General features: G+C 27.3%; 1 protein-coding gene across 1 annotated transcript; it reads right to left on the reverse strand.

Moving 5' to 3' along the window:
- LOC111623958 (homeobox protein Hox-D1-like) lies at positions 1-27,722 on the reverse strand. The gene is made up of 2 exons (XM_023366700.1): positions 26,847-27,722; positions 1-1,310 (listed from the first exon to the last, which is right to left on the reverse strand). The coding sequence occupies exons 1-2, from the start codon at positions 27,589-27,591 to the stop codon at positions 937-939; spliced, it is 1,119 nt and encodes a 372-aa protein (XP_023222468.1). The 5' UTR covers positions 27,592-27,722; the 3' UTR covers positions 1-936.

A 27,722-nucleotide genomic window follows, 5' to 3' on the forward strand; every position in this document is an offset into this window, starting at 1 on the left:
GTAAGTGATTGTCAGCAAACGAAAAACAAAACGATGTTGGAAATAGCATCGATGTTTATTTGTTTCTAAAAACAACACCGGTTTATATTGATGGGCTCTGTGGTGGGTGCATAAAGAAATGGTGCAGGCACAACTTTTTTTGTACCAGTTTAAAATAAAAGATAGAGAACGTGGGAAGATAGTTGGGAGTCAAGTGTATAGAAAAATACATGTACAATGAAAGTGAGCGACAATATTATAGGCCTGTACAAAGACAAGCATGATTGTACAAGAATTTACATTTTGGGATTTTTTTTCCACAAAGATCGTCACTGTGCTTTTCCTCGTAGCTTTAAAAATGAATAATTTAACAAGAAAATGGGCCTATAGTCTTATAAGAACATAAGCACGACAATTGAACTAGTCTATTATCATTAAGTATCTATTGTACAAAGTAGCAGATAACTTCTCATAAAATTAAAGGCCTAGAGTTATTTATAAATAATTATGAGATGAAACATGTTATGGGGCGTCGTAAATGGTTATAAACAATTATACAAAAAAACAAATAAAAAACAATGAGTATTTTTTATCATGAAGATATATGATGATATAGTTTATCGTTGGGGAAAAACTTACAATTCTAAACTAAAGCTGAATAAAATAAATAACTTTTTATAGTCCTTGAAAGGTAAACTATAATCCACGATATTGTAATTTAATATAAAACTTAAAATGTTGAGTTATGTATCTGCCGATTCGTGAAAGCAACATAGCATATTCAAACTTAAAAAGTTGGGGCAAAAATAGTTCTAAAGCTATTCTCACTTATTCTACAGGGCTATTTACAAGATGCAGTTTTTTTTTTGTTTTTTAGCTGTACACAATTCGGTTTCAGGACTAATACACCGGTCACACTAATTGCTGTTATTATATTTAGTACAGCAAAATCACTTTTCATTGGCTGCAATCTTTTTGCGTCGTCGCTGTTCCTCCCGAATTAGGTGAAACTGTTGGATTTTGTTGACCCGAATTCGATGTTGTAACGTCACCCGTCGGATTTTCCGGCGGTACTAAACCCTCTTTCATTCTTTTCTTTTGCTTCATCCTTCTATTTTGGAACCATATCTTGACTTGGGTCTCATTTAGTTGAAGAGCTGTGGCTATTTCGATCCTTCTTGCTCTTGTTAAATATTTGTTGAAATGAAATTCTTTTTCGAGTTCTGTTAGTTGTTTTGTTGTAAAGTTGGTCCTACCTGTTCCACCTGGACCTGCAGCTGCCCCATTGGTGCCCGTACCTCCACCACTAAAACCGTAATCGGTCTTATTCACTGAAAAAGAAAAGACATAGTTTAGAATTTTCGTGCCTTTGCCTAAGGCAATAGCATTGAACTACACTATAATCTACAAATAAACATGGCAAAAAGTTAGAATTAATGTTTAAAATACCATTTTTTACCATGAATATTAAAATTATTTATAATTTTACCACTAAAAATATCAATCTGTGAAAGTATTTATATTTTAAATAATAATTAAACAGAAATATTAAAAATTATATTCAGATACATTAAATAACTTAATTATAAATGTATTATTAATTTTATACTCAAATAAACTTAAATTACCGTAACTTTTTCAAGCTACAAATACACTTAGATTTACTTTTAATTACAATTACTAGCGTAAATTCCGATAGAAATTAAGGTTAAAGCTGTTTTCTTGTTATCCAATTAAATAAAAAAAGAGCAGCAGTCCATCGCACTTCGGTAGAACTTTCATGAATATTCAAAATAGTGCAATAAGATCGAGTGATTCCTCTGTTATTATTGACGTGAATACAACCTGAGCGATTATCAGTCTAGAGAAGATAGATTGTCAATTAAGAAACTGTTCGTCCGTTTCCATAATCGACATCAACTTGTGAGGTCGATTGAAAGATAAAGGGCTAAACGAAGACTTCAAGACAGCTTGTGACATTAGTAAGTCTACATTTTAAACATATTATATAAAAATATACAAAAATCTATTAATCATTTCATCTAAGCGATTAAGATTTTTTGCATTTTTGTAGCTCGTGAGTTGCATATTAATAACAGAGAAGCATGATTATAAAAGATTACTTATTTACAATAATTAAACCAATACTTTTAATTACTATACAGAATTATTGAAGATTAAAACTTATCGAAAAGTTTGCTAAATCATTATTTAACATTCGAAGCAATGAAACTTAAAATTAAATTAATTATTTTAATTTATATCCATTTTATTTTTTAGAAAATTAAATATTTAAATCACATAATTTATTAAGAATGTATTGAGAGCTAATGTTTCAACACATTTCTCTATAGGAAACAGCACATTTATAGACCTAAAACAATAGACTTATGTATAACTGTTTTTATTATTTTATTGTTTAAATCTTTTAAATAATATAAATAGTAAAAAATATATATATAATTAAGTCTAATTTTATCTTTAATTTTAACTAAAATCTGATTCTCCTTTCCATTCTTATACAATGTTACATTTAAAAATGCTTAACAACTGGCTAAAGAAATTAAAAATTCTAATCCTAATCATAAATGTTCACTGAAAAAGTGTAATATAATCATAAAATATAAAAGAAAATAGTTAAAATATGTATTTTAAAACGTTACTAGCGAATCATTTTCTTAGAGGTTTAATTATTATGTAGGCTTATGGAGAAAAATGCACGCCATTAAGCAAATTTTTTTTCTTTTGCATCTTTTCTCAAAAGGCTATCAAAAGCCAATTACAATAGTCGTCCATTTTCAATGTGAATACCTTTTCACGGGTTTGGATTGTATGGGTGTGTCAACTTTTATGTAATTTCACCTGTCTCTGCTTACCTGTCGGCAACACAAAGGCGGGAACTTCAGTTAACTTATCATTCCTATTATAGCTAGTGTGAAGTAATTAAATTAATTGTCAACACCCAAGAACATATCCCTGTTTATTATCCAAATTAATTTTTAATTAAAATTAAATATTGAATTAATTTAAATTTCGGATTGTAATTTAAAAAAGCGTTTATAAAATTTGAATTTTTATTCAAATAGTTTAAGTTAAAACTAGAATAATATATATTTAGGATAGAAAAAAAACATTAGACTATTATTACTGTATTTTTTTAATTTTAAAATAATTTTTTAACCATTTAATTGCGTTTGGATTATTGCAAGTTAATTAGAAAGTAATGAATTCTAATTTAGTTATTTGCATTATAAGTTAATAGTTGAGAATAACTTTTCGAGACGACCTGGTTTTAACCTAGACTAATAATATTAATTTTAAAGCTTGTGACATAACCTAATAAATTAAATATTCTGGTGTTGTACCGGAATAAACTAGTGAATCAACTTTGCATAATTCATTGCATAATTTAGTTCATCTCATCGTTTGATAAAATTGCAAATTTTTTATTATTTATTTATTGGAAACGGTCAATTTTACTAAATTTATTTACATTAAAAAAAAGTTGAAAATTTAAGTAAAAGTTTTAAGGTTAATCAAAAATTATTGCTTAAGAATGATCATCGATTAAAATTGTTTATAACGTACCGTCAATTTACTGCTATTTTTAATGTCTCTTTCGTTAATTTTATTAAATTTATTGTTAATTTTTTTTCTTTTTTAACTTTAAAATTCTATACGTTAAAGTAGAGCTGTGCTGGTTAGTCTGTTATTAACATGTTATTAACATTCTTGGATCCTTAATGATGGGGGTCTTTAGTAACTGGATCAGCAAGATTTCTTTCAAAAATCTGTATTTATCGCATACAGAATGATTTGTAAATTGTATTTAGATTTATTTCGAATATAATGATACAAATCTAATCATTTAAATTCATAAAATTGGATCATTAAAAAGTTAAAATGTTATATAAAATTTAAAAACTGCTACTGACTTATTTATATAATTATTTTGTCTAGTGATATTTATGTTCGATGCTTCTTGAAATTAGAAATTTCAAAATTATTACAAAGATGTAATTAGTAGATAGTCTAAATTATATTACAAAATGCAATGCTGTTAATTTTAACAATAATTAAGCAATTAAATGATGCAAATGTATATAAAATGTTACAATTTGATTTTAAACTATCCCAAATAAACTCGATCTTCGGCTATATGGGAAGGTCGTTGACCGTTTAACTTAGATTTAGCCTAAGGAAAAAAGGCAACAACATTGAAGGAGAAGGGCTTTAGTTGATTTGCTATATATTCTACCTATCATCACAAACATCGGGTTGGCATGACAAACTGGCTATGCTCCACCCACCTAGTACTATCATACTTTACGGTGCAAAAGAATGCCGAAATTCGCTCCGCTATCTCCAGCTCACGCACGTTTAGTTTGGACCACCTGTACCGTGATCCACCTGCCCTTATCGAAGGTTCTCAGTAAGGCACGAAATGCGTATAGTCTAACCAAAATTCCTCCCAAACTGGAAATTTTACACCAAAAGATCATAACCTCTTTCCCTGGGTCATAGACCTATTGATTAAAGTGATACAAGCACGATGATTAATTAATTTTTCAAGCCTGATAAATAATTTTTAAAACTCTTTAATTTCTCCGCTTCGGTTTCTTCGTAATAATGTAAAATTCAGTAGGCCCTCTAAGAAACGTCCCCGAGGACTAATAAACTATATTAAGTTTCGTGTTCGAGTAAAATGAAATGTTCAATAATATCGACGTCCCCAAGACAACTATCGAATAAATTTAACTTGTAATTTTAAAACTAGTCATTCAAATACCCTATAGTAATCAGTACGAGATGTTTATCTTCAAGGTTAGTTAAAGTTTGTAAGCTATTTATAACTCCAATCATGCTGATTACATTCTGGAAGACAAGATTTCCAGATTTCCCATTTCTCTTTAATGCTTTAATATTATGACAAACGCCTGGGAATTAACCTATGTAACAAAATTGCTGAAGGCTGGACAACAATGACCGATTGTACTCATTAGTCACAAATTTTGTAGTGAAACGTATGATCACGAAATAGTCCATTCGAAATAAAGATTACCCATTTCAGTCACGCAATTCTGCCTCATGCGAGTGACAGTTTTGCATCTCATCTACTTGGCCAATCACTTGATGAAGACTGGCCAATCATGCTCTGACAGAAGCCATAGGTAGGAGTAAACAAGTATATGTTTTACTGACAGTGGGCGGGTTTGGCTGTTAGTAGGAGACACGCACTCTCTGTTTCTGCTAATCAATCGTCTGCATTTACAGAAATAAAACAACAAATAAAGATCGTTGTATCCAACATTCCAACACATGTCGACAATTTCTCTTTGTTTTGTCTTCTTTAACTGAACAATAATAGGTTTCGTGCTCCAAGAATTAATGAAATTATAAAAATTTCAATATCATAAAATTCTGAAAGGTAGAAAGTTACACGTTTTGTTATATTTTTATTAATTTCATTAATGTTTTTTTTAAATAAAAACAACACAAACCGGTTTTAATAATACATAAGATCTACGTGGATCATAACATTTTCAAGTAGGACTAGTTTGCAAATTGTTGTTATTTGGTGCTAAATTTTTAAATTAAAGAAAGTAATTTAAGTATATTCACCTTTGTAATAATGTTATTTTATATATAATGTAAACTTACAGAAAAAAATGTGTAATAATTTATAAATTAATCTTTTCACAGTTGCCATGTTTATAAACAAACTCGACACCCCTTTTTTTATTTCTTAGGAAAATTTGTGGAAAAAAACTCGATAAGAATTTGGAAACAAAACATATTATGTTTTTTCATTAAAGATAAAATAGTTTGTTGAATACCGCATAGAGATTCTTTAATGAGAGAAGTGTTTGTTTGCTACAGTAGGCGCCATGTTGGCGTGTTTCGGCAATTCTGCCAAAGAGTATTCCATTCTATAAATAAGGGCTGAATAGTCGAATCGAGATCGGGCTAGGAGATAGGAGTACAACACAACTTTTTGAACAGCTGCAGGATACCAAAGATGGTTGTAATGTACTCCGTCATAACTGATAAGAAACTGAATTGGTAGTAAAATTTTTAAATATTCATATTAGAAATTCCATAAAATACAATTGAACAGAAAGTAATAACTTGATCTACTTTTTAAAGATTGAATCAAGTTATATAAAGATAAATTCCAGTCTTTAAATTTAAGATTATTCTATATTTTATGAAATTGAGGAGAAAATAAGTTGAAATAATAATATAATGTGTTGTATATTTTATTAATTTATGAGAAAATTATGATCATTTTAAGAAAATCTTATGTTTATGTAGTACTGTACCTATTTCCTCGACTACTTGCTACATAGACCAATGTTACACTTTCGAAATCAATGAATATAGTTACAGGTCGTAACTATATTCATTTAAATAAATTATTATTAGTATAATAAAACAAAATGCTTAGAAAGTTAGATAGATCTAACCTTATATAGTCTAGTATTTCTATACTGAAACCTGACTGCTCTCATTCATCAACCTTTGACTTCAGCTGTCTAAAATTGGATAAGATACTTCATCTTTAAACTGTTGTCATCACTTTATGAAATTTACCTTTAATCTAAGTTATCATATTCTTATAGAAAAAGAATTACATGTTACAAATTAAAGACATTTTTCCATCTGGAAATTACTTAGAAAAAACAAAACGGTTATGTAAATAATTTAAATATGCAATTTTCAATAATTCCTCGGGACATTTACTATTATTTTAAGAATAAATTATAATTGAATTTAGATTAGTCTAAGTATTCTTCGAGTATAATTGTTTCAGATAATATATTTTAGCATAAAAAACTGACTTTTCCTGGCTGCTCTAAATATATTCTTCTTCTATCAAGAACATTAATGTAATAATAAATTATTTTAGGAATTAATTAATGAGATGTATAATAACTATTGTCCTTTATAAAACTAGGTTATGTTTTTTCTTAAAAATGAAATTCAAATTCTTATTAAAAGGACCTATTAAACGAAACATGACCTATAGAATGTACTGAATTGTTTCTGTTCAAATTTTCTTTTCTCTATACTTGTATTGTTAACATTCTTGTCAACAAAAGATGTAAATGTGACACAAATAGATGTAAAGATATCAAACTGACCTCCATCTGTCAAAAAGTTAATAGCAAATATTTATAGACATGAACAAAACTGTGCTTTTACTTATATTAAAAAGCTATTAGGCTAAACATCGAATATACTCAATATTCCAATTCAATTAAAGTTAACATAACTATGAAAGAAAGGGTGGAAAATTATTATATGAAGTTTATTGTATGATCAAACACATATTTTTGTCAATAATTTTAATATTTATAAATTAATAATGATAAGTTAATCTATAATTGATTAACTAGTTTATTCTTGAAAACTATTCAGTTATGTTTTCTTTTGATGTTTTAGTCGCAAGGACGATTCTTTAAAAATTAGGTCAGGTGAATGTGTTTCGTTTTCTTTCCAATGATTTTTATCTACGTATTAAAGCCTATAGACGAAAAAAAAACTAGAAAAAACAAAGATTTAAAGAACGTGAGAACTTTTACTTTAATTTTTCATCTTAAAAATAAATTAAAAATTACATGTATAACTTTAAGATTTTTTAAAATGTTTTTACGAATCCATTAAGAGAAATAAACTGTAATATAAGAAAAAATAATCAATAAACAATTAAAATCGCATTCATTAAGATAATCGAATCTAAATTTGATTTTTATATATTTTAATAATCCGGTAATACGAGTTTTTAACTTTTCCAAACTTGCTTCTTGTTGTCATTTGTTATTTCAGATATAGATTTCACTACATATCGATTACGTTTTTGAAGTTATATATTTAAAAAAAAAATTATACCATTTAAAAAAAAATAAGAGAAAATTTCAGGAAATTACAAAACACAATCTTGAAACAAGTTTTCTCCACACCTGTATCAGATACGAGTTATGGACATGCACTACGGACCCGACCAGCTTGTTAAGCTGACAGATATCAAACCGAGTGTACATTGTACGTGACACACACTCGAGTCACGTTGAAGATAGGCCTGTAAAGGTTTGGTATCCCAGTAAAAAACTATCATGTAACCGCCCTTTGGTTCCTAGAGTACAAAAAAGTTACGTGATTTGTATAGAGGATTATGACAATCGAACGAATCATTTAAATAAACTTATCGTCGATGATTGATAACTTTGCGTAGTTTATGTTTTAATTATTATAATTGATTAAGCTCGACTATTAGATAATGAGTGGGAATAGGTGCTAGAGCGTGCAATCTCGATTATGGAGCCATTTCTTATATATTTTAGTTAATTTTGATGCTCTAAAGCTTCGCTTTAAATATCCTAATGTATTGATGTCAAGGGATTAAGTTTCATAACAGAATTTTAAGTTAAAATATAATTAAGCCATTTTCACTGTGAAATCGCTGTTAGGAATTTAATTCTTTCAATATTGATCACTTGTGTAGTCTACATAAAACTCAACACCTGTGCAAAATTTCATTCTAAATATGATGAATAACTGAAATTGATGGTAGAAATTCATAATTAAAATCATTTTAATTATGTAATAAATAAATATAATATTTTAGTTTATTTATATATATTTCTTTTTTTATTTAAAATTTACATTAAAATGCATTCACAGTGAACACAAATTACACGTTTTATCTTAACAAAAAATTACAAGTTTTAATTAAGATTAAACATGTAATTATTTATGATAAATCGAATTAATTTTTCCAGTTTTTTTATACAAAAAAATAAATAAATAAATATAACTACATAATTATTTCATTAAAAAAATCTATTCTTAAAAAACAAATTCAGAATCATATGTTTTAAAGACAATATAATATCCATTAATTCTCATAAATTGATCTTAATTTTTTTAAACATATATATATATGAGATTTCTTTATCAAGGCAGTTAAAGGAAAATCAATCTAATCTATAAACAAAATAAAATTAAGAAAAGCCAGGTCATGCCAAATGACGTCTTTGATGATGCATGGCTTTTTAATTGACCATCGTTCAAATTCATAGATGCTTTACAGTTCGTAACCTGATAGACTAAATGAGGCTCGATATTTAGTGTGTTTTCTGATAATCAAAGGTAATGCGGATTTCTAAATAGAGTATAAAATTCGCTCATTATGAAAATAACCCATTTACTTGATATCCTTTAATTTTTCCAAAAAATAAGACGGATAATTAAGCTATAATTTATCTGATTCACCTAAAAAAAAAGTGAATAAAAATGGAAGAATATTTAGCAAAAATTAGCCACAATTTTTAAACAAAACTTCATTAAGTTTAATTCCATATTGCTAACGATGAATTCTAATTAAACGATCACGAGAATTTCAATACGTTTAAGTTAATTTTTAATAAAAAGATGCTTTATATAAATACTTAAATATGTGTACAAAATATAAATAAATTTAGGCCTAAGATATTATAAATTATATAGCTTATATATTAGAATATTTTATATCTGTATCGATTATGTTTATATAATTCTAGGTAGGCCTATCTTTACCTGTATAAAGCGTTTGTATATTTAATATAAGTATTTGTATTGCTTGCGTCACGCTTTAATCAATAAATTTTAAACCTATTTAAGAATTTTTCAGGGATAATTTGTTAATTATCCCTGAAAAATTGGGATTCTAGAAGATAAGCGCTTGTATAAACTTTCATTAAACTTAAATATTAGCTATTTTATATTTTATAGGTCTAATCTTATGTTATAGATATTTAAAAAGTAGGCCTAAATGTTAATTTAAGTATCAATACTGCGATAAGTTTAAAGATATAGTCAGGTACTGTGTAGCTTGAGATTTTTATAATTAAATTAGGCTAATTGTTAATATGAAAGAATATTAAATATTTATTATTAAAATGTTATTAAACGGAAAGTAATTATTCATTTTTAGCGAAATAAATAAAATGTTCCAGTTAAAAGCAGCCATTTAAAACAAGGTTTTATTTATAGCGCTTAGTCAGCGCACCATTCGTCCGTATTTCGAAAATTTAGCTCATCGAGTTATCTATTTATGTGTATATTTTGGTGTAAAAGATAGNTAGTTTAATTATGGTAATTTTCAAAGAAAACTTTTATTTAAAGTCCAATTTCTAGATATTTTTAAAACAATTATGAAACATATCCTTCCCAGAGACACAAATCTTACAAGTAAATCATGTAAAATGCCTCGGTATTTCTATATAGGCCTATATATTATATCAAATGAGTAAAATCGAATTCAAACTTCCAAAAAACGAATTAAGTTAAATTTATAATCGTCCATTGAAGATAAATTCAGCTTTCTTATAAAACAGCTGAATATTTTTTGTTTATAAATTTATTAAGAGTATCATTACCAATCGCATTCTATATTCTATAAGCTATATTATGAGTAATTTCAGGGATTGCAGTATGATTTTCTTAATTCTATGATTGTTGGGAATCATTATCATTTAATTCAACAAACCTATTATTATTATTAAGTAATTGTAAAAAAATTTGAGTTAATATAGCCTAATTATCTTAATGTTATTAAACATTAATATAACTGCAATTGATTAGACTTTATATGGTTTAATTGCAAGTTTATTGTCTATTATTTTTTCGAAATTCAAATTTTATTCCTTATTTAATTGTCTTCTAACTTATTGCTTTAATGTAAGAATGAGCTTTAAAAATTGTATTATTTTTTACAAATTTTTATAAAATAAATTCAACATTTCAGAATAATTAGTGTATTATACGAATCGTCAAACCTAAATCAGAAAAATAATCAAATTTATGCATTATATTGCCCAAATTACGATAAGTCTATTAGTATTTTTAATATTTTTCTCAATTTATTTATATAACAAAACGTGCAATTTGTTAATTGCAGTAATTTAATTGGTTAGTAATATAAAACAGCAAACCAATCAAATTACTGTAATTATATTAAAAAAAAATAACAATTTATTTTTATTTCAGTATCAAACTAACGTTCATTTGCCAAATAAAATTATATAAAATACTTATATTTCACAACTTTGAAACTGAATTTGAACTGAATGAATTCTATTCTTCAGAGGTATTCACTTCAATGACTTTCATGTCTAGATTACTTCCTTTAATCGCAAGACAGAACTATTATTAAGCTCATTCTTATCATATTTTAATGTAGTTAAGCAAGACTATTTCAACCTATTTATATTTTAATATATTGCCAATTTACTCGTCGATCTTTACATAAAATTTCAAAATATAATTCACGACTAGCCTACGTTGACTGAAATAAAAATTCTAGAAATATTTCTTTTGAATGGTTTTAATACATTGTTTACCTGCAAATAAGTAATTTTTATTAACTAAATCTTTTATTATTAATCATTTTAAGTGATTAAAACATAGAAAAACATCGTCTGATCTTTATTAAAACATAGAAGTTTAATGTCAACATTTTGATTCTTAGAATAATTAAGCATCGTAGGCTTCAAGATTTTAAATTCATATTCAAATATAAACTGATTAATTAGATATTTTCGAAATGAATTGGATATTTATGAATGTTAAACTGATTTATAAATAAAATAAAAATCTTTACACAATAAATTTATCTTGATTTTTAGTAGATTTTCCCATTTCTTTAAATGTAAAGATAACACTAAAGTCGATGAAATTATATCTTTATAAACGTGAAATATAAGTCACAGGCCTAAGTTTTTAGCATCATAACTTATGAAAACCTAAATACTTAAACTTTTCTATGAAAAAAAAACTTCAAAAATATAGACTATAAACCTATATTCTTATGTTTAAACTTTTTTATACCAATTACAAAACTAATTGTAAGTTTTGTCTTGTAAAGTGTAACATGTTTTTATGCACAGGCCTATTTATAAAAGGTAATTTTATAGTCTATTTTACATGAATAGTTTAATTATGGTAATTTTCAAAGAAAACTTTTATTTAAAGTCCAATTTCTAGATATTTTTAAAACAATTATGAAACATATCCTTCCCAGAGACACAAATCTTACAAGTAAATCATGTAAAATGCCTCGGTATTTCTATATAGGCCTATATATTATATCAAATGAGTAAAATCGAATTCAAACTTCCAAAAAACGAATTAAGTTAAATTTATAATCGTCCATTGAAGATAAATTCAGCTTTCTTATAAAACAGCTGAATATTTTTTGTTTATAAATTTATTAAGAGTATCATTACCAATCGCATTCTATATTCTATAAGCTATATTATGAGTAATTTCAGGGATTGCAGTATGATTTTCTTAATTCTATGATTGTTGGGAATCATTATCATTTAATTCAACAAACCTATTATTATTATTAAGTAATTGTAAAAAAATTTGAGTTAATATAGCCTAATTATCTTAATGTTATTAAACATTAATATAACTGCAATTGATTAGACTTTATATGGTTTAATTGCAAGTTNCCATTTCTTTAAATGTAAAGATAACACTAAAGTCGATGAAATTATATCTTTATAAACGTGAAATATAAGTCACAGGCCTAAGTTTTTAGCATCATAAAATTTCGAAATATATTTTTTTTAAAGAATAAACAACCCTGGTACTTGAATGAAACATAATTCTGCGGTTTCATCTTTAATAAATTTAATTTGAATCCATTTTGTTTGTGTATCTTATACAAGTAGATTAAATCTTTAAACTCAGAAAAACCAGACCGGATCATATCTTTTAAATATCTTTAATTATTAAATTTCTTAAATATTGGCTTACGTTTTAATTACATTAGTAACCTACACACATATTATAAAAAACATAAATCGGAAGCAAGAAATAATTTAATAGGGGAAAAATTATTTTTCTCAATACTTCTCAGAAACTGTTATAAATATAAGATTTAAAATAAATTTTTTTAATATTTCGTAACTATTTTAAATTATAAAATAGACATATTTATCGTAAAAATAATAATATTTGTTAAAAATATTCTATATATTATTTAAATAAGTCTGTTAATATCGAATTAATTAATTAAGAAATGATCGTAATTTAGTTGTGTTTAATCTACGTACAACGTTAAATATAATAATAATAAATAAATTTTATTATGAACTATCTTAATTACATATAATTTTATTTTTCTTTAGTTACATTCTAATATAATTCATTCAATTTATCCAGAGTATGAGCGAAATTTTAATAAGAACTTCCGAACTATGAATTAAAAACGTATAAACGTTTTAACATATAAAACTATCTCAAACCTCACTCAAGGAGTCAATACAACGTTTTCGAGAGGAACGCTTCATCTTCAGATACAGTTATTAAAAATTTAACTACAAAAGTATCTATTTTTGAGTTAAATTTTAATATATGTATCACTGAACATGAGGAATTCTTCTCGAAAATGTTATATTTGACTCCTTGAGTGATATTTGAGACAGTTTTAATATTTAAAGAAGCAAGTTTTCGAGTTTATATAAACGTTTTATTAATTCCTAAAACATAATACGTTTATCTTCAGAATATAAAATTTATTTGGCATTTTAATCTATGATATAGAAACATTAAGATACACAAATATCAATATTATAAAATTTAGTCCAAAGAATTATACAAATTATAAGATTAATCCAAGGAAAAAAATATTAAACTGGGCAATTATATTTTAGATTTTATGCCAATTAAGATATGTATATAGAAAACACTTTAAAAACCATTTAAAATGCTTATTTTTAAATTAAAAACTTAAAAAATAACTTATTTATGTTAATTATGAGTATTATGACAAATATACGTGTAGAAAATGTTTCTTTTGAATAACACTAATTCAGAAATTTCCCTAATTATATTTTACTGTATATACCTATAGTAGTATAACTAGTAAATTTAGATGGATTCTGTCAATGACATGTATTTGATCCTAAAGATAGACCTATAAATGTACGAAAAGTGATTAATGTAGTTTTAACAGTGGTGTAAATGCTTCAGGGCTGTAAGTCTATATATCTTTAAGGCTTCTTTATTGTGATCGCTTCAGTTGGGTGTTTAGTAACAAGATATTTGAAAGGTTTCATCAATACGACGATTTATAGCTAAAATTCGGGATATATTCATAGGATCTATCTAGAATTAACCGTGTTCGGAGTATAGCGTATTGGGTAGCATCCATTAGTTATACAGATAGGAACATTCACTGTTATCACGTGACTAACATATACTGCGGTAACCTGTGATTATCGGAGGTCCTGGGTGTGTCCAAAAACAGTCCGGCTGTCAGTCCCGCTCTGCTGTACATCCGGGTCCTTACAACCAGATGTGGTAATGATACAGGTACTGAATGTTAAATAAGACATGCTACAAGTTGTTAGCTAAGCATTTGTTCTGTGGAAAGTTATCCATTTAATCTATCAAAATATTTTCAATCTAAAAATGTATTCTGTCTATACATTAATAACTATCACTTTTCAGAAATCTAACTGAAAATGCTATTCAGAATATACTGATTAATTTGTCCAAAATTTTCACAGTTATCAATTATTACATAAATATTATCATTTACAATAGTTTAAGTAACGATATAATCGAATGAAGATGTAATTTTTATGATTAAAACATATTAGAAGTTAATATCGAACTTATAATAAACGTTACGACAGAATATTATATTTTATATATAAATTAAACAAATTTATAAATAAAAAAGATTCTTTAACTATTCACAATATCATTGAAGCCTAGTTAACGCTAGCTCCAATGATTTTCATATTATTATATTGTTGAGACTTAAAATCTCAATAATAAGAAGAAAGAATTTTCAGTTATGAAGTTAATATAAAATATAAATTTTCAAGAAGATTGATATTTATACCTGTCTAACATTATTGTTATTGTTGTCATAGTAAACAAACAAACAAAACGTCTTTCTCTGCTTATCTACACAAGATGACAGTTCACCGATAACTTCACCATGCGGTGTCATTATTACACACCAGGTTCGTAATTAGGCTGATTAATAACGACATAACAGGAGATTTATTAGAATCTGTTGAACCGCCTTTCTCGCTGCTTGTTCCTTAATATTCACATGTTTTCTTTATGTACTGACTACACTGTCGATAACGTTAAATTCTTCTACATTCAAAGAATTGCAACTATTCAATGAGAAAACACACACTGTTTTCAGCTACTAGTTACATAAACTAAGAATTACGTATACTATACACTACTTTCTAATTATAACTACCAACTAAAAATAATGTAATTTAAATAATTAAAGTGTGGCTCAGAGATGGGCCTTTATTGAATAATCTGCTGAATACCAAATGAAAATCAATACTAAACGAGCTTTAAATAATAATAGTAATGATGAAAGTTAACTGCAATTAAGAGGCAAAAACGAAATTTTAATTTAGATTAAAATCAAAATTATAATTTAACTTTCAAGCAACAGAGATTTAATTAATTATAGTTTTCTCTTACTAGAATTTAAGGTATAATTAGTAACTATTTAAAGCAATTCTCTATCGACCAACTTACTAGATTTAATTTTGATTTCTTTAGTTGATATTTTAGGTGTTATAATTTTTGACGTTAAATATATTTTTAGCGTGGTAAATACGATAGAGTAATTTATTACGGATTCAACAGATGAATTATGATTTCATACGAGATAATGCACATTATTTCTCTTTGTGAAGTTAATGATGTTTGTAAAGCTTCAATTTTTTCTTATCTAAATGAATTTAACTCGTTTATAGACTAAATTAAACCCCTATTTATTTACTACAGACCTAAATAAAGAAAATTAACGTATAATAATACATTGTAAATCTTATTTTGTGTCATGAAGTACTTACATTAAGTTATGTTATTCATATTAAGTAAAATAAAATTTGTTTAATTCAAAATATTTTAAATTCAGTATATGATCGCTTCAGTTGGGTGTTTAGTAACAAGATATTTGAAAGGTTTCATCAATACGACGATTTATAGCTAAAATTCGGGATATATTCATAGGATCTATCTAGAATTANTTTACTACAGACCTAAATAAAGAAAATTAACGTATAATAATACATTGTAAATCTTATTTTGTGTCATGAAGTACTTACATTAAGTTATGTTATTCATATTAAGTAAAATAAAATTTGTTTAATTCAAAATATTTTAAATTCAGTATATAATGATATAATATAATTAAACAGTATCTATTAATTAATATCAATAGACTAAGAAACTGTATATATATGCTATAATTTATCTCATTTAGTTTTATAATTCTAATTTTTCTATTTACTAAGCTTTCAAAGAACTCATGAGGCGAATTTTTCAATTAGTAAATTAGTTTCTAGTAAATAAATGTAATTAAATTATGAAAAAAATATCAAATATTTTGAAAGATTATAAATTTTATACTAATTTTAAGCAATATTTAATTAAAACAAACAACTTTGAGAGGAGATCCATTGTCATATACGTTTCTTATTGTAAATAAGATAAATAAATAAATAAACTAAGATAAAGAATGAGATATGATCATTCAAGAATCAATTTAAACTTCAAAAAAAGTTTTTCAACAAAGAGTTTTGACTTTTTATAAACTTTTTAAATAATAAAGTAAATCTTAATATACTTTTTTATTTCGGATACTGTTGTTTAAAGTATATCCTTAAATATAATATTTTTACTCGTTAGCTTGGTTATAATTCGATTATTAATGCTAATTCTTGCTTTATCTTAATTTTGTTATGTGGCTACTATACTTATAAAAGTGTAAATGCAATATAGATATTATAATTGAACACTATAACAGCCCACTAATCGAGAAACTTTATTCAAGCCGCGCCCATTCTTACCTCTTATTGGATGTCAACAAGTCTTTGCCAGACCTATGGCGCTGGATAATGATTGCTGTCATCATTTCTTAAAGTATTAGTTATAAAATACAATATTATGAATGATAATATTATTTTCTGATATTATAAAAAGCTAAGTAATATACAATTATTTTACGTAGTTGAATAGGTTCTATTCAAAGCACTTTCTTCACTTCACAAATCGTTTGTTCATATAAAATTAGATGTGCGTGTCTAGTTGAAGTTGTCAATAAAATTAATTAAGCTAAAGTTATTGCAGCAGGACAATTTTCTGTCAAATGTTTTGCATAGAAACAAATGAAATTTATTTAATTATAGCCTAGGAAGACAATCGTCAAAGATGACAAAAAATTTAACAAGGTCTTTTATGTGTCGAGAACTGTCAACTCTTATATAAACAAACGTGGTTAAGCTATTTTTGATTAATTTTTATATAAATATGATCTAAATTTTTTTTTTAAATCTGAATATTAAATGTACTAAAATTATTATAAAAATGATGTTTATAACTACTTACGCATATAATTTTTATGTTAGTTATAAGCAGAATATTAACAACCATTAAAGTGAATTAATGGATATAGGAAGTTTGCCAAGTAGTCGATCTTACGATGATCACAAGAAGTTTTTGTCTAAAAGTATAAGTACAGATGGGTTGAGAACAAGCCACGTGTTAAGTAAGCCCTTGCTTATTTCGTCGTATTTGAGAATCAGTCAATGTCTTGTTCGCCTTGAGGAGCGAAAGGCAGCAGTTTGGTCGAGTGGATGCATTCAGTCAATACATAGATTTACTGTCATCAGGATGCACTTCAGTTAACATAGTCTGTAAATATAGTCTGTATCGATAAGTTTAGCCTTCAACTCTTATTCATAACGATTTCTCTTCCGAAGCACTGTGTATGATGAAAGGCAATTCAATATTATTGCTATATGGAGTAGTAAAGTGAAAGAAATAGCTTGCAGATATTGACCACATGGCCAAATCTTAATTTATAGAAAATCCTTTACATCTAAGCATATAATGATTTAAACATTAACTCTATGTATTCGAACAGAATTTTTCAACAAATTGTAACAGAAACTTAACATAGTTGTTTTTAAACGTATTCTTATAAAATTTAAACGTAAATATTCGCAAATAAGGCTTAAAATTTAAACACTTTATACGGTTTTCTAAGCTATGATTAAATTTTATTGTAAGTTCTTAACAAAATAATTAATTTAAAAAGTTATTAATTGGTATGAAGAAATTTATTACTCATTTCAGATAGAAAAAAAACGAAACATCATTTTATTATGTTTCTAAATTATCAGATTTACTAAAGTTTATTATTAGTTTAATAACAGATAAGCATATTATAAATTTTAAAAAGTTTTTTGTCATTAAAGAAAGTTTAAAAAAGTATTCTTTTATCATTAAGTATAAGCTATGTTGGAATATATTGATTCCAACCATTGGCATCGAAAAAAGAACCTCGGAAAAAAACATGTTGCTAGGTTAAGATGGAGTGACTTTTTGTATTCCGAAGGAAAGGATAAAAAAAAGAAAGAAATCTGAAGGTACAGTTAAGAGTGTTTGGCAAATTCGATTAGTTTTCAGCAATGTTTATGCACGTTTCTTTATAGCCTATCTGATTCCTGTCTCTTTTGACATTCTGGACTATCGAATGTCGAACGTTTTAGACAGCGTTATGAAAGAAGAAGCAAAAGTGCATTTTCAAAAATCTTCTTTGCCAAAAAATGTTTTTGTTACAGTGAATGATGTATAATACTGTTTCTGTTTTGGCAAATATATATAAACCTCGTAACAGATATCGCTAGTTTTTTTTCTTTTCTTCTATTTAAACTTATATTTAAAATGAATTACTCGTGTAAATTATATGTAGTTAAATCTGTCGTATAGAATAAACAAATTCGGCATAAAATTTATTTAATTGTAATTAAATAATGCTATTTTTTATGATTTTTTTTATCTTTATGTAATTTTTGCACCCTTACGAAAATTGTTTAATTTTAAAAAAACTTTATAAAGTAGTATTTAAACTAAAGGCTACAAAGTTTTATATTTTGGCCAATTATATAACCATTTCATATATTCAGAATTAATGTTGCTCTTTATAAACATTCAAAACAATTACAAGATGCTATATATCAGGACACAAATATAGTTGAAAGAAATTAAAAAAAAACAACATATAGATATTTACAAAGTCAAATATATCATATTTTAAAACTTATGGGCCATTACATTGCCCGAGGTAGACAAAATAATCGTAAAGAATCTCGACACGAGATAAAGGAATAAATCTTTTTTCATTCTGATTGTATTATATATCTTACGCTAACACTATATATAAATATCGATCAATCCTGATAAATGAACTTAATTTATCTGTTTGCTGTCATGGTCTATATATACATAGACAAAGAGTAAACGACGCAACAAGGGACGATCTACAACAGAATCAAAGATAGATATTTTTACAAAACTAAGCAGAAGAGGACAGATGAGACATTCCGGATCCAGACCGAAAAGAATGACGTCTAGAAAAAAAAGAGAAAAAAGAAAAAAGTCGCAAAATGCAGAATAAAGAGAGGACAACAAATCGTTGAGGCCTGAAAGATAAATGACGACTCCTCCTCGGTACAGAGCAACAGATTATTCGGCCTCGGAAGATGAATGGTTGTGCTTGTGCAGTAGTAGTGGCTTGCCGCGGGAACATGTGCCTAGCAGTTTACAATGTCTTCGGTTTCGTTCGTCTTACTACGCTCATTGGTTACTCATTTGTTGAATCGCAAGAACATCATCCAGGTATTCGACTGATAACATCCCAACCTTACGTTTACAACACTCGTAAAGACCATTAAATCAGTCAGATCTTCTTAACTGTTGCGAAATTACCGCTAAAGAAAACCTGTCGGGAATGCAAATTAATATAAGTCCTTTCTAGTATATTTTTAGGTTATACACGACGCTTTACTTTTAACATTTAGTCATTGCGTAACATTGGCCAACTTTCATCACTTGCAACGAAACGTTTAAGTGGTGTTAAACGTGATTTATGACGGGGAATAAAAATGTAAAATTTTATTTAAATGAATTTAAATTATGTGGGAAAATTAAGAGCGTGATATCATTGTAGATATTATCATAAATAATATGATATCATTGCAGATGATATCATATTATGCTAATGAAATTATAATTAAGTTCTTTTCTTAGAGTTTTACATAGTTTAATATTTTTTTTTTTAGTTTGAATGCCGTATTCAAACGATTAAATTTAGACAATTAGTCAACATAAATGTCGAATCAATTGTTATCTACAGTAAATTCTTGTAATAAATAATTGGTATGTATACTGTAGATCTAATCAAGGCAGGAATTTTAAAAAATAAAGTTTTTTATATAGGTTCTAAGAATAAAAAAACTTAAACCAAGCTTTTCAAAACTAACATGGAAAGTTTAAGAACAAAGCTATAGATAATGAGTCTACATTTTTTACCTGATAACATTTGAGATATCAATATAACGGATAAAGTTTTTCTTCATTTCTGACTTGTGCACTAAGTTATAATGAACTTAAAAGATAATTCTAATTAATGCTTTTTTTAAATAAACATATTTTTTTTAAAAATTATGATTATTTAAACATAATAAATCCTTGTATTCTAGTCTTTAAAATGCAGAGCTTAGTTCAACATACGTAGCAATTTCCGTTTGTTACACTTGATGTTAATTATCTTAAAGTTAAAAATTTGATTTTAATCTACGTAAATGATGATTAAACATTAAATTAACAAGTACAAGCTGTTTAATGTGTAGCAGAAATACTTGGTGGAAGTCACCGAAATCTCGAAAATCCCGACTTAAGCACGTTAGAAGTGGTAGTAAGTCTGGAAGTAACTATCTTTGTGAGCTTAAGGTCTATCACTCATTGTGACTATTAGGTAGAAACGTTGATAGTCTGTTGCCTCTATAGTGGGCCCATTGCTTCTAAATGAGTCCGTGTGAATGTTACGATCCATTGTTGCTACTTGTTGTCTGCCATGTTGTATCACTCGTGCCTCTATTATTGTCAACACGGCAGTCTGAACTTTCGACAGAAGTCAATCAATCACGCCGTGCGGCGGAGAGAATTGCTGGTGGTTTTTGTGTCTACGTGAGTAATTTGTCCCCCGCTCGTTCATCATTGTTTCAGTAGGCCACGTGCTCTCTTAACTCTGTCTCTGGCGATGAACTGGACTGAAATCCGTCGACTTCACTTAAGTCTGAACAATCTAGGACTCAGTCAGTGCAATAAAGCAGTTGATTTGGAAGAGAACCTCTTTGACCGAATTTTATAGATTATGATAGATATAGTGTTTATCGAAATGAAAAGCTACCTTACATCAAAACTAAGTGGCTATTAAAACGTTTACAATTTACACTCTACACTTTAAAATCCATACCCGTAGATAATTTAAATAAATTAGAAAATTACCACCATCAAAAATGAAATTGCGTTTAAAAAATATCCTTTAAAAATTATTGATAAGGATGATGATTTATGATTCTTGTAATCTTTTGTGTAATTGCGGTTAAAGCAATGAGAAAGATAAATTTACTAAGTTAAATGCGAACATTTTAAATGAAGTCTAATGTCAGGTTATATAAAATTTTAAATATTTTAAGATTTTTTGATCAAATTTTCTGGATTTATAACAAACTTTTTCAAGTATAGATGCAAACTTTTTGATTAGGAAATTAAATAGATAAGTTATTCAAAATTATTGTAAGTTTATTCGTCTTATTTAAATAAAAACAAAAGGCAATTATCTAAGCTTCAAACATTTACATAATTGTCTTTTGTTAAACTAAAGAAATTCAAAGATAAATTTCAAAGATAGTATGTGTTACGTATTAAGAGTTTTCTTTTTCAAATAATACAAATAATTCTTCTCCGTAATTAAACAACTATCACTGTTACTACTACATCTTCAGAAGATATAGTTAATGTAGGCTTGTATTTTTTTTTTAAATTGTACTTGCAACATTAAGAAGCAATGATAAATCTACAGTAAAATTATATAAATTTTTCTCAATTACAAACATTTAGTGATGTTATTTATAAACATTTAATAAACGTTAAAGATAATTTGGAATTATAAATGTGAGAATTGTTAAAGCCTATTATTTGTTTAATTATGATTAATGAGATTTTTTTAAACAATATATTAATGTTCTTTTATCAACGTCTTGTCTTGGTATCAAATTGTTTTCCGATTATTTGTCTTCTAACTTGGCAAGACATCATTTACAGTAAAGACTATAATGTTACAAAACTTGGCTATTTTTCAATGTTAACTTCATATATATATATATATATATAATGCTTTTCATATATGATATTATCTCCCTTTTTTATATATTTAAGGTTATAAAAAATAATAAGCTATATTATTTAATATACAGTATATCTACAGATAATCTGTTTCTAATCTTTAATTATATAATCTACTTTAGCGTGTAATCTTTATATAAATAAATCAATTAAAGTAAAAAAAGATGCTGATAGAAAAATTCCGTCATGAGATATGTTTTATGTAAATTAATAAACATAAAATTCCAGTTTATTCTCGTAGCTTTGTCTCGGTTAACTGGCGTGAGTTTTGTCTGATTGCTCGATACCTTAACATCGAATGCTGTAAGCGTGCAGTCCTTGACTTTAGTTCAAGGTTGTTCTCAAGAGTCCGGTATCTTGAAAATTTGCAAGTTGATTTTCATCATAAATACTAACTTGGTTCTAACAATTATAATTCGGTACTAAATTGTAATTCGGTATTAAAACACGAGTCAAATTACATATTAGTATTCATACATTCATCGGAATTGAATGTCTAAATTATTGATTTTAAAAAAATCTCTTTTAATATAAGATAAATTTTTATGACTTTAAAAATATTTATACTAAAAGAAGAATGTATAAAATTGCATTCAAGTCGTGGAAGTCTCTATTTAAAGATTATTGGCACTAATTCAATATAACTGTTAATAGTGAGTTATTGCCAATGTCAACAGATTAAGAAACAAATGCATATTGATGATAACTACTCTTAAGTTTTATATTCGTATTATTTAAATATTCGTATGGTTTATAATCATTAATATATCATATTTATGTTGTTCCAGAATATAAAAATTAACTATGTTTTTTTAATTATTTAAATAGTAAGAATTCATTTTATTTTATTTCTTTTTAAAAAATACTTATTAAAAATCTTGTGTTAAATTTTAATATAATCTATATTTTATAGAATTTAAAAAAATATTTTTCAATGCTAAAATCGACCAGAGTAAAAAGTAATTAAAAGTCTTCGTATAGAGATCAAAACTTGACTTTCAACATAAGTTTTTCTTTTAATTATTTTTAATTAAGTTTTGCAATGTCATGCTCTTATGCTTGGGTAATAGTGGAATATATGTCAAATGGAAGGAAATATACAGAATAATTTTAATTCTAAGTTAAAATAGATAATAATGCCTCCTATTTAAAGTTAGAGGCCTGAAGAAATTTATTATAAGTTTCATGTTTTGTTTTTATTTAGTTTAAACTTTTTAGTCTATACTTTTAGTAATTTATGTAATCAGATTATTATGTTTTGAATGAACGAACTGAAAATATAACAAGAATATTAAATTAAAAGCAAATTTACGTAAGATTTTTACCAGGTATTTTACTATTATAAATAAATATCTTAAAGAAAAAGATTTTAAAGATAATATCTTTAATATAGAAAAAATTTTACACATTTCGGATGTTGGTTCGTGATTTTATTAAAATATTAATACGAAATGTAATGAAAATGCAAACTCAAATCATTCTACAAAGAAAAAAGATTTAAGTAATAATTTAAAATTATACAAGAATATATTTTTATGTAATGTTGAAGGTTATGACTAGAACAACTCTTATTCTTGATTCTTATTTTAATATAATGCATAATAATACCCTAATAAAACTTTAATTCTAAATATTAAAATTCAGAATTTATATAAATCCATTTTCAGTTAGGTTTATAACACTATTAATTATTTAAATTTCNCCCCCCGTTATCACCTGGACAAAGGAGGAACTACCACTGGTTTATAACACTATTAATTATTTAAATTTCATTAAAATTTATGATAACTTTCGACTTAATTAAAAAATTAATAGTAAATGGAAAAGCAGAATTAACTTTCTATAAATTACTTTGCCTATATTATATTAATTTATTATACGTGGAATGTTCTTATGCCCTAAACAGAAATGTAATGATAAATTATAATTAAATAATCACATGTAAACCTATACAGTACTGTAATATACTTACTTCTAATGAGGGAAGAAAGTGATACATTAATATAAATATATTTCATTAGACTCGTTAGAAGCAAATCTATTTTAAAACACTAATCATTCATTGCAATGATCACAGAAGAATCTCATAATACAAAGGTTAAATTAAAACAATTTGTTATAAGTATGAGATTTTTATTGAAGAATTATAGTGTTGACATCATTCTATAAGCAACAAGTCTTCAGTTCTTTAGAACCACGAATCAAATTGCCATTCATAACATGCCTTGTAAATGACTATCTGACATCTAAACGTAATTAATCACTGAAAAGTGTTTTAGAGATAAGACTATACCAATTAATCAAATTTTCACGCCTACAAAAATTAAATAAACCCTTGTAAGATTGATACTTTACTTTCATGATTCTAGGAAAATCATGGTTCTTGCAAAAAGTTTTTACAAAACCATCGAGTAATTTAGTATCTATAAAGAGAAAAATGATTATCGAGATCCAATAATTAAACTTTTTTAGAAGTTTATTATGGTCCTATTACGCCTACTATACTTTATTTCATTTTTGTATAAAAAGCTTAAAAATATCTTACAAGTTAGTTGAATTGATAAGTTGTTTTATCCCTATTGACAATATCGACCCTGAATCCATCTTCAATAATCAGAACAAGCTTAGGCCTTGAATATAAAAAGAAAAAACACTTGAAGAGAAGTTGGAAAATTAGAGTAAACTATTAATCTAACTGATCTTAAAAAGTTTCTCTGCTAAGCTCTACGTATGATAGAGACACACATATGAGAGTAACTTAACAACTATTCATAATGTGTTTACGTTATTTTGATATAGAATAATCAAAAATTTATAATAAAAAATACATTATTCATTACATAAAAGTGTAGTACGGTTAAAATTATTTTCAATTTCAAAACAATTTGTAACAGGTTTCTGGTTGATGTCGATAAAGTACAACAATTGACAAGACACAAAAATGTTTCTAGGCCTTCTTTAAAATGTTAGTATTTTATTTTTTCGCAAGGGAAGACAAACAAATGGAACAATTTTATACCGAAAAAAATATTTATCAGAAAAATCAACTATAATAGCTTCTTATTGAATATATATGCAGGTTAGAAAGAGGCAAATATCTTTGAATATATACCAGTAAAGTAATTAATCTATAAATAATTCTGTATTATAAAAATTTAAGTTTTTAAATTAAATTATTAAAATAAATTGTAAAAATTATATGCTATAAACAATAAATTACATGCTTAGTTAACTTTGTTTATGAGAAATTTACATGGGAGAATACAAAGTATATCTTCAAATAAGAATTAATATTTCATGATTTATTGTACGGTACTGTTGTTGACTGAAGTATTGAAGCATTACATGAATTTTAATGTTTAAAGTTAATTTTTAATAAAATTGTTTGCAAAACTTGAAAAATAAAAAAAATTACAATAAAAATAATTGATTTTTAAGTTAAAAGACGCTTAATCAAACATTAATGTATTTGGTTTGAAAAACAGAAAATTAATATTCAAATAAATAGATAATAAAACATTCATAGAATGATTTTTCGAGAATTTTTGATGATAATAAAATTACTTTTGTTTTTCAAAATTTATTATTGATTAAATAAACTTTTTAAAAAAGTTATTTGCATATTATTATGTGATAGATATTTATTTTATAATTAATTTTACGTCATGTTATAACTGGCAATATTATATTTCTGTGAACTTTAGGACAATCAACGCTTCACTAGACAAACCAAATAGAATATATTGACAGTGGAATTTATAGTAAAAAGGTTATTAACGACAGTTTCCAACTGAATGAATTCTTCACCCGATCCAGAGGCTTCATATTCCTCAACCTGTCACTGCAGCTGGCACAAGTGTAACGAAGAATATCCATCACAGCAGGAGAACATAGGACACTAAGTTCACAATAAGTTCACAACCTCACGCTGTGAGTCGAGAGCTTCATATTGGGGGCGAGGGGGTTCCTAGTTTCCAGGTTAGAAACTAGACGGCCATTTCCCGTCTGTGTCCTAACCACTTACAGAGACAAATGACCCTGCTCTGTCTTCTCACTACACCCCCCGTTATCACCTGGACAAAGGAGGAACTACCACTAACCCTAATAAATGATGTTCTGATGGCTTATTTGTGGAAATGGGTAATTACGGGATATAGACCCACCCGCTGGTTACCTCACAATTACGGAGCTTAGAAACCATTTGTCAACTAGAGGTATCTTCGCACGTGGGTAAAGCTTATTTTGACTAGTCTTTCCGAAGATTATGAGACTTTTATGACATTCTACCGAATTGTGGATTTATTTTTTAAGATTTATTATGGCTTCAATCTTTAGTTTTATACTATTAAATGGCATTTAACATTAAGAAAGCCTACATGCTAAAAGTAGTTATTTTGCTTTGTGAAAACTTTGTTTGGTTCGGTATTCTCACCCATAAATTAGGCCTAACAAAACGTGGTCTATAAATAATTAATCAATAAAGATATTCCGTTGACCAGACATCCCCACGACAGGAAATTTTTTAAAGTAAGATAAGAATAGTTTGAATAGAAGAGTTATTAATCTCTCACCTGTTTTGGGCACACTCCTTTTCACCTGCATCCACTTGTAGGTAGGTACCGGTGTCGGCTGAGGCGCAGATAGCCTGGCCCTAGCCATGGCTGCAGACGTCCTGTAGCCGCCGTTTGCCTGGCATCCTTCTCGCATAGCCGCATCGTAGCCGTCCGCATAGCCGTATCCGTTTCTCCTAGTCAGTGTCAATGAATCTAAATACGGATAAGTAGTGTTAGAGGGTGGAGGTAGGGCACTTGTAACGAGTCTTCCACCATCAGCGCTCAAAACAGGTCCCTGATGGTCAGCTGGATGGTGTAACGCATTCACGTCGTGAGGATATTCCAACTGACGATAGCCAAACCCGTGGTGGTGCCGGGCATCTGCAGGGGTTGTACCGTAACCGGGATGGTGAGGATGTGGCACCCGTTGCTGTCCGGCATATCCCGGCTGATCGAGATTAGTGTAGCTTAGTCCGTTATTGTCACTGATGATTTGATGATGCGGCGGGACGTGTCCATTAGTGGCTTCACCATGAAGCGGTGGAGTCCGTGGATCCGGGGTCCCGAATCCGCCGACCAAGCCATAGTGGTTAGCTGCTGCTGTCAGCGGATCCGCTTGTTGGTAATACACCTGAGCGGAGAGTTCTCCCGTCGACCCGGTAGAGCTTCCGCCACTGCCTCCGTATGCCTGAGTCCCGTAGCCCGGTGTCGCTCCAGCATCGCCGTTTCTACACATGGAAGGATATACGACATTAGAATTCATGTCCCCCAGTCTGTATCTATTGAGTAAAGTTTTTAGCGAGACGGTAGGAAATTGCCCGTCTCGCTCCCCCAGCAGATAAATCAGCAAATAAACAGACAGTAAATCATGTCGTGGACTTGACGGAACTGTGT

Source organism: Centruroides sculpturatus, unplaced genomic scaffold (genome assembly GCF_000671375.1).
Source record: "Centruroides sculpturatus isolate CEXI.00-Female unplaced genomic scaffold, Cexi_2.0 scaffold401, whole genome shotgun sequence".
Classification (NCBI taxonomy): domain Eukaryota; kingdom Metazoa; phylum Arthropoda; class Arachnida; order Scorpiones; family Buthidae; genus Centruroides; species Centruroides sculpturatus.